This window comes from Indicator indicator, unplaced genomic scaffold (genome assembly GCF_027791375.1).
Source record: "Indicator indicator isolate 239-I01 unplaced genomic scaffold, UM_Iind_1.1 iindUn_scaffold_96, whole genome shotgun sequence".
In the NCBI taxonomy this organism is placed as follows: domain Eukaryota; kingdom Metazoa; phylum Chordata; class Aves; order Piciformes; family Indicatoridae; genus Indicator; species Indicator indicator.
This window is the reverse complement of record NW_026539213.1, coordinates 130001-138249: the sequence shown is the minus strand read 5'-3', so window position 1 is coordinate 138249 and position 8249 is coordinate 130001. Positions and strand designations below refer to the sequence as shown.

General features: G+C 57.8%; 1 protein-coding gene across 1 annotated transcript in view; it reads right to left on the bottom strand.

Moving 5' to 3' along the window:
- Positions 1–1964: 1964 nt before the first annotated feature.
- The window catches only part of LOC128980272 (erlin-1-like), a gene marked incomplete at its 3' end in the record, with an annotated part of 22208 nt that continues 15923 nt past the window's right edge, over positions 1965–8249 (bottom strand). Inside the window, exon 4 of the mRNA XM_054398729.1 lies at positions 1965–2026. Coding sequence (XP_054254704.1) covers positions 1965–2026 — 62 coding nt within the window. The remainder of the gene's footprint in view (positions 2027–8249) is intronic.

Genomic DNA, 8249 nt, shown 5'->3' with positions numbered 1-8249 from the left:
ACATCCCTCAATGCTCAGGACAGGAGCAATCCCAGAGCCATTCCTCACATCCCTCAATGCTCAGGGCAGGAGCAATCCCAGAGCCATTCCTCACATCCCTCAATGCTCAGGACAGGAGCAATCCCAGAGCCATTCCTCACATCCCTGAATGCTCAGGGCAGGAGCAATCCCAGAGCCATTCCTCACATCCCTGAATGCTCAGGACAGGAGCAATCCCAGAGCCATTCCTCACATCCCTCAATGCTCAGGGCAGGAGCAATCCCAGAGCCATTCCTCACATCCCTGAATGCTCAGGACAGGAGCAATCCCAGAGCCATTCCTCACATCCCTCAATGCTCAGGACAGGAGCAATCCCAGAGCCATTCCTCACATCCCTGAATGCTCAGGGCAGGAGCAATCCCAGAGCCATTCCTCACATCCCTGAATGCTCAGGACAGGAGCAATCCCAGAGCCATTCCTCACATCCCTCAATGCTCAGGGCAGGAGCAATCCCAGAGCCATTCCTCACATCCCTGAATGCTCAGGACAGGAGCAATCCCAGAGCCATTCCTCACATCCCTCAATGCTCAGGACAGGAGCAATCCCAGAGCCATTCCTCACATCCCTCAATGCTCAGGACAGGAGCAATCCCAGAGCCATTCCTCACATCCCTGAATGCTCAGGACAGGAGCAATCCCAGAGCCATTCCTCACATCCCTGAATGCTCAGGACAGGAGCAATCCCAGAGCCATTCCTCACATCCCTCAGTGCTCAGGACAGGAGCAATCCCAGAGCCATTCCTCACATCCCTGAATGCTCAGGACAGGAGCAATCCCAGAGCCATTCCTCACATCCCTGAATGCTCAGGACAGGAGCAATCCCAGAGCCATTCCTCACATCCCTCAATGCTCAGGACAGGAGCAATCCCAGAGCCATTCCTCACATCCCTCAATGCTCAGGACAGGAGCAATCCCAGAGCCATTCCTCACATCCCTCAATGCTCAGGACAGGAGCAATCCCAGAGCCATTCCTCACATCCCTCAATGCTCAGGCAGGAGCAATCCCAGAGCCATTCCTCACATCCCTGAATGCTCAGGACAGGAGCAATCCCAGAGCCATTCCTCACATCCCTCAATGCTCAGGACAGGAGCAATCCCAGAGCCATTCCTCACATCCCTGAATGCTCAGGGCAGGAGCAATCCCAGAGCCATTCCTCACATCCCTCAATGCTCAGGACAGGAGCAATCCCAGAGCCATTCCTCACATCCCTCAATGCTCAGGACAGGAGCAATCCCAGAGCCATTCCTCACATCCCTCAATGCTCAGGACAGGAGCAATCCCAGAGCCATTCCTCACATCCCTGAATGCTCAGGACAGGAGCAATCCCAGAGCCATTCCTCACATCCCTGAATGCTCAGGACAGGAGCAATCCCAGAGCCATTCCTCACATCCCTGAATGCTCAGGACAGGAGCAATCCCAGAGCCATTCCTCACATCCCTCAATGCTCAGGACAGGAGCAATCCCAGAGCCATTCCTCACATCCCTGAATGCTCAGGACAGGAGCAATCCCAGAGCCATTCCTCACATCCCTGCAATGCTCAGGACAGGAGCAATCCCAGAGCCATTCCTCACATCCCTCAATGCTCAGGGCAGGAGCAATCCCAGAGCCATTCCTCACATCCCTCAATGCTCAGGACAGGAGCAATCCCAGAGCCATTCCTCACATCCCTCAATGCTCAGGGCAGGAGCAATCCCAGAGCCATTCCTCACATCCCTCAATGCTCAGGGCAGGAGCAATCCCAGAGCTGATCTCCGCAGATCTCTGCTGCTGGGAAGTGCTTGCTGGAGCTCATAGAACTAAGTGCTAGGGGGGCAGGAATTAAGAGGGTAACAAAAGATATGGACTGGAAGGGTTGGAAAGGAAGAGAGAGGAAGAGTGAAGGCAGGGAAGTGAGGGGAGGGAGCTGTGCCAGGCTGGCTCTACCTGCACTGGGTGCCAGCTTGTTCACCACCTCTATCCGGTCGATGTAGATCATGACTCCGCCGCTGCAAGGCAAGAAGAGGAGGGAGAAGGAAGTATGAGAGAGCATCACAGAATGGTATGGGCTGGAGGGGGCCTCCAACATCATCCAGTCCAACCCCACTGCCAGGACAGGATCACCTCTACCAGGTCACCCCTCAGGCTCCTCCTCTCCAAGCTCCAAGCCCTCAGCTCCCTCAGGCTCTCCTCCTGAGGAAGATCTTCCACTGCCTGCAGCAGCTCTGGGGCTCTGGGATGGACTCTCTCAAGCACTTCCCTGAGGTCCTTCCTGAGCTGAGGGGCCCAGAACTGGACACAAGATTCCAGCTGTGGCCTCAGCAGGCAGAGCAGAGGGGCAGCAGAACCTCTCTGCCCTCCTCCCCACAGCCCTTCTGATGCAGCCCAGGCTGCCCTTGGCCTTCTTGGCCACCAGAGCACATTGCTGGCTCCTGGGCAACCTCCCATCCCCCAGCACCCCCAGGGCCCTTTCCCCTTCCCTGCTCTCCAGCAGCTCACTCCCCAACCTCTCCTGCTCCCTGGCCTTGTTCTTTGCCAGCTGCCAGACTCTGCCCTTGCCCTTGGTGGCTTTCATTCCATTGCTCCCTGCCCAGCTCTCAGCCTGCCCAGCTCTGCCTGAATGGCAGCACAGCCTGAGGGCTCTGCCCACTGCTCCCAGCTTGGTGCCATCAGCAAACCTGCTGGCAGTGCCCTCTGTGCCCTCAGCCAGGTCATTGCTGAAGAGATTGAACAGCTCTGGTGCCAGGGCTGACCCCTGAGGGACTCCACTGCACACAGGTCTCCAACTAGACTCTGTCCCACTGCCCACAGCTCTCTGCCTCCTGTCCTTCAGGCAGTTCCCATCCACCTCCCTGCCCACACTGCCCCAGTGCAGCTGGGAGGATGCTGTGGGTGTCAGCTGCTTCCCTGAGCTCAAGCTAAACCACATCCACTGCTCTGCCATCATCCCTCCACCTGCTTATGTCCTCATCAAAGGCTGTCAGGTTGGTCAGACATGACTTCCCCTTGGTAAAACCATGCTGCCTGCTCCTGCTGCTATGCCTAAGGACAGCCCCAAGGATCAGCTGCTCCATCACCTTCCCAGGCTGACTGCTGTAGGGTTCTGGCCTTGGCTGTTAACAAAGTCATCTTTATCCCCTTTTCCTAAACTCCACTAAACTTACTCAGAACAATCCTGACTTGCAGTCAGGTGGCAGCAAACCCCAGCTTCGTGCAGGCTGCTCCCTCTCTCTCTGCAGGCTCCAGCAAGCCTGCAAAGCACTTTCACTTCAACTCACCCCACACTTGGCCAGCAAAAGCAAAACGTTTCTCAACAGGGATGTGGCTGTGAGGGTGCCAGAGCCCTGGAGCAGGCTGCCCAGAGAGGTTGTGGAGTCTCCTTGTGTGGAGCCTTTGCAGCCCTGTCTGGATGTGTTCCTGTGTGCCCTGTGCTGGATTCTCTGCTCCTGCTCTGGCAGGGGCTTGGACTGGAAGCTCTCTATGGGGATTGGACCCACAGGATCTAAGTCCCCTGTAGGAGACAAGGCAGGTAACAAAGAAGAGCCTGAAAGTGTGGGATGAAAGCCTTCTGGTAGCTGTCTAGAAGTGGCAGCTGCCTGTGGCTACCCTGACCTTGCAGCTAAGGAAGCAGAGATGGCTCTGGGCAGTCAGAGAATGTTTGGTGAAATAATTTCATGAGCACAGCTGCAGTGTTTGTATCTCTGCCTGCATGTCACATCAGCTGCTTGGGGGATATATAAATACCCTCAGGTGCCTTAAGAAAGAGTCTCCAGCGTCTTCAGCCACCACACTGCAGTCTGTGCCCAACTGCCAAATCAGATCTCCAGAGGTCCCTTCCAACCCCCAAAGTCCTGGGATCCTGGGATCTGCCATGCCCAGCACAGTGCAGGGCTGCAGAACAACAGCAGATGACACCTGGGAGCAGCAGAGCAGACACACTGCAGGCACAAGGCCAGGGAGCAGGAGAGGTTGGGGAGTGAGCTGCTGGAGAGCAGGGAAGGGGAAAGGGCCCTGGGGGTGCTGGGGGATGGGAGGTTGCCCAGGAGCCAGCAATGTGCTCTGGTGGCCAAGAAGGCCAAGGGCAGCCTGGGCTGCATCAGAAGGGCTGTGGGGAGGAGGGCAGAGAGGTTCTGCTGCCCCTCTGCTCTGCCTGCTGAGGCCACAGCTGGAATCTTGTGTCCAGTTCTGGGCCCCTCAGCTCAGGAAGGACCTCAGGGAAGTGCTTGAGAGAGTCCATCCCAGAGCCCCAGAGCTGCTGCAGGCAGTGGAAGATCTTCCTCAGGAGGAGAGCCTGAGGGAGCTGAGGGCTCTGGAGCTTGGAGAGGAGGAGCCTGAGAGGTGACCTCCTTGCTGGGGATCAAGATGTGCAGGGGGAGTGCCCAGAGGCTGGAGCCAGGCTCTGCTGGGGGATGCCCAAGGACAGCCCAAGGGGCAGTGGTGGAAGCTGAGCCATAGGAAGTTCCATGGGAACAGGAGGGAAAAGTTTTTCCCTGTGAGGGTGCCAGAGCCCTGGAGCAGGCTGCCCAGGGGGGTTGTGGAGTCTCCCTCTGTGGAGATATTCCAACCCCACCTGGCTGTGTTCTGTGTGCCCTGCCCTGGGTGCCCTGCTCTGGCAGGGGTTGGACTGGATGAGCTTTGGAGGTCCCTTCCAGCCCCTCAGCTTCTGTGATTCTGAGTTTAAGTTCCTGCATTGACTAACTCCACAAGGAAGGCACAAAGCTTGTAGAAAGATCTTGAATTCATGTTTCTTGCCTCCCTGTCAGGTTGCAAATGACTCCCCAGTGACACTTCAACCCTGCAGGCGTGCCCAGGCACCTGCAGTGTAATGAAGCTGCAGCAGGCTGCCCAGGGGGGTTGTGGAGTCTCCTGCTCCTTTCCAGCCCCACCTGGATGTGTCCTGGGTGCCCCTGCTCTGGCAGGGGGTTGGGCTGGGTGCTCTCTGGAGGTCCCTGCCAACCCCTGGTGTTCTGTGATGCTCCACGCAGCTCATTAGAAGCAGCCTGCAGGCAGTTGTCTCCCCTGCAGACTGCAGGCTGTGGGGCGAAGAGAGCAGAGAGGGAATTAGGGGCAGGGCTTAACCCCAGCCTCTTCTGCTCTCACTGCTGTGCCTTTTAGCAGCTCACAGCCACCTTTGGGTACCTGTAAGGCTGGGGGGAAGCATAAACTCCACAGCCAATTGAAAAGCCAAACCCCTCACTGTCAACAGCTCCCGAGTCTCTCAGTGCATGTTCAAAGCACAGCATCCCTGCAGTTTCCTCCTCAGGGCAAAGGCAAATCACAAAGCAGCAGCTTTAGCCAGGAATGTTTAGAGACAACTGCTTCCCAGGAGCAGGCCTCCCACCTTTCCAAACCCTCTCTGATGTCTTAACTCAAACACATGGCCCCTGACAAACTCTTCTGCAGATGTTCATCTCTGGCAGCTGAAAGTTGAAGCCTGCAGCAGCCCCCTCCCCAACCCCCCCTCCCCTGTGTCTGGGCTGGATTGCTCTGCAAACCTGCCTGGCCATGGCCAGCTAGGAGCTAAAAGCCTCCAGCAGCCTGGCACTTGCTCAGTTTCCCCAGCTCAGCTCCCCTGTGCCCAGCACACCCTGCCCTGAAGCACACTGCCACTGCCCACCCACCCACAGCCCTTGGGCAGCACCTCCCCTGGAGCCTTGGGGCTGCCCTGGGGTGCTCTCACCTCTGCCCTTCCTCAGTGTCTCCAGGGGACACAGGTGAGGCTCCCCTCTTTGTGACCTGACCCTCTGCCACCAGCTGCTCTGGGCAGAGCTGGGCGGCCAGGGCCTGGGTGCCAGGGTGGCCAGGCTGGCGTGGGCAGTGGCAGCACTGCTGGGGAGGATTTCTGCCTCCCATTGGGGATGGAGTCAACTTGTTTGCTGGAAGGGACAAGCCAGGGGAAAGGACACTGGTGGCTGAAGACAGATTTGTTCCCCAGTTAAGACTTCTGTGTCCATTCACAATGTCTCTGCAGGCCACAGCCCCTGTGCTTGGCTCTCTCTCAAGAGCAGCACCCAGCACTTTCAGACAAGCCAGGCTGAAGGATCCCTGAGTGCTCTGGCTGCACAAGCAGCTACAATGGCAATGGGGTAGGTGCTTTTCTCCAGCCCATCCCTTCACCATACCCAAGAAAATGATTATTTACCACTGCAGCACTTCTCAGGATCTCCTTAACCTGGTCTCACCCTCCTGATCTGTTCTTTAGGATATCTGCACCAGGACTGGCAAACCCAGCTCTGCCAGGTCCTGCACTGGGGTCACAACAACCCCATGGGGAGCTACAGGCTTGGGGCAGTGTGGCTGGGAAGCTGCTGGCAGAAAGAGACCTGGGGGTGCTGAGCAACAGGAGCCAGCAGTGGCCAAGAAGGCCACTGGCATCCTGGCTGGCATCAGCAATGCTGTGGGCAGCAGGAGCAGGGAGGTGACTGTCCCCCTGTGCTGGGCACTGCTGAGGCCACAGCTCGAGTGCTGTGCCCAGCTTGGGGCTCCTCAGAGCCCACAGAGAGATGTGGAGGTGCTGGAGCCAGGGCAGAGGAGGGCAAGGAAGCTGGGAAGGGCCTGCAGAGGAAATGTGATGAGGAGAGACTGAAGGAGCTGGGGAGGGTTAGTGTGGAGAAGAGGAGGCTGAGGGCAGAGCTCCTGCTCCCTGCAGCTCCCTGAGAGGAGGTTGTGCAGAGGTTGCTGCTGGTCTCTTCTCCCAGGGACTGCCCAAGAGGGAATGGCCTCAGGCTGCAGCAGGGCAGGCTCAGACTGGACATTAGGCAAAGGGTTTTGCCAGCAGGAGTGGTCAGAGATTGGCACAGGCTGCCCAGGGAGGTGGTGGAGTGCCCAAGGCTGGAGGTGTTTGAAGGTGGTTTGGATGTGGTGCTTGGGGCCATGGCTTAGGGGTGAGCCTTGCAGAGTAGGGCTCTGGGTTGGACTTGGTGATCCTGAGGGGCTTTCCACCCTGAATGTTTCAGTGGTTCCACATCTCCTGGTGAGGAACCACCACAGAGCCCATGGCCTTCTTCCACCACAAGCTCCTCCACTGCTCACCTCAATGATGGGGTCCATTCCAGTTTTATGGGGGAGTTACAAAAAAAAGAGGGCACCTGAGCCAAACTGCCTGCTACACAGCACTCACCCACAGCCCCTCATCACCTCACAAGCAAGGAAGGTCAGCACCTCAGCCCACAGAGGGCTACCACCACAGCAACCCTGCCAAGGATCTCAACCAGAATGGGTCAGCAGAGTGACCATCAGTGGATTACCCCAGTCCTGCTGGTCACACAACAGCCCTGAGGAAACAGCTGCCCCTCAGAGCTGGAAGAGGCTGGCCAGACCTCTCCCAATGAGGGCTGAGAGTTGAACAAAGCCTAAAAAGCACCTACACTGGTTTCTCCATCCATCCATCCATCCACTCACCCACCCATCCACCCATCCATCCACCCATCCATCCATCCATCCACCCGTCCATCCATCCACCCATCCATCAATCTACCCGACCACCCATCCACCCATCCATCCATCCGTCCATCCATCCCCCCGTCCACCCATCCGTCCATCCATCCACCCATCCATCCACCCATCCATCCATCCGTCCATCCATCCCCCCGTCCATCCATCCGTCCATCCATCCCCCCGTCCACCCATCCGTCCATCCATCCGTCCATCCATCCCCCCGTCCACCCATCCGTCCATCCATCCGTCCATCCATCCACCCGTCCACCCACCCGTCCATCCATCCGTCCATCCATCCACCCATCCATCCACCCGTCCATCCATCCGTCCATCCACCCGTCCATCCATCCACCCATCCATCCACCCGTCCATCCATCCGTCCATCCACCCGTCCATCCATCCGTCCATCCATCCGTCCGTCCATCCGTCCATCCATCCGTCCATCCACCCGTCCACCCACCCGTCCATCCATCCGTCCATCCGTCCACCCGTCCATCCGTCCACCCATCCATCCGTCCACCCATCCACCCGTCCATCCATCCGTACATCCATCCACCCGTCCATCCATCCACCCGTCCATCCATCCACCCATCCATCCACCATCCATCCATCCACTCATCCATCCGTCCATCCGTCCGTCCACCCGTCCGTCCATCCGTACGTCCATCCGTACGTCCATCCACCTGTCCATCCACCCGTCCATCCGTCCGTCCATCCGTCCGTCCATCCATCCATCCACCCACCCATCCATCCACCCATCCATCCACCCATCCATCCATCCACCCGTCCACCCAC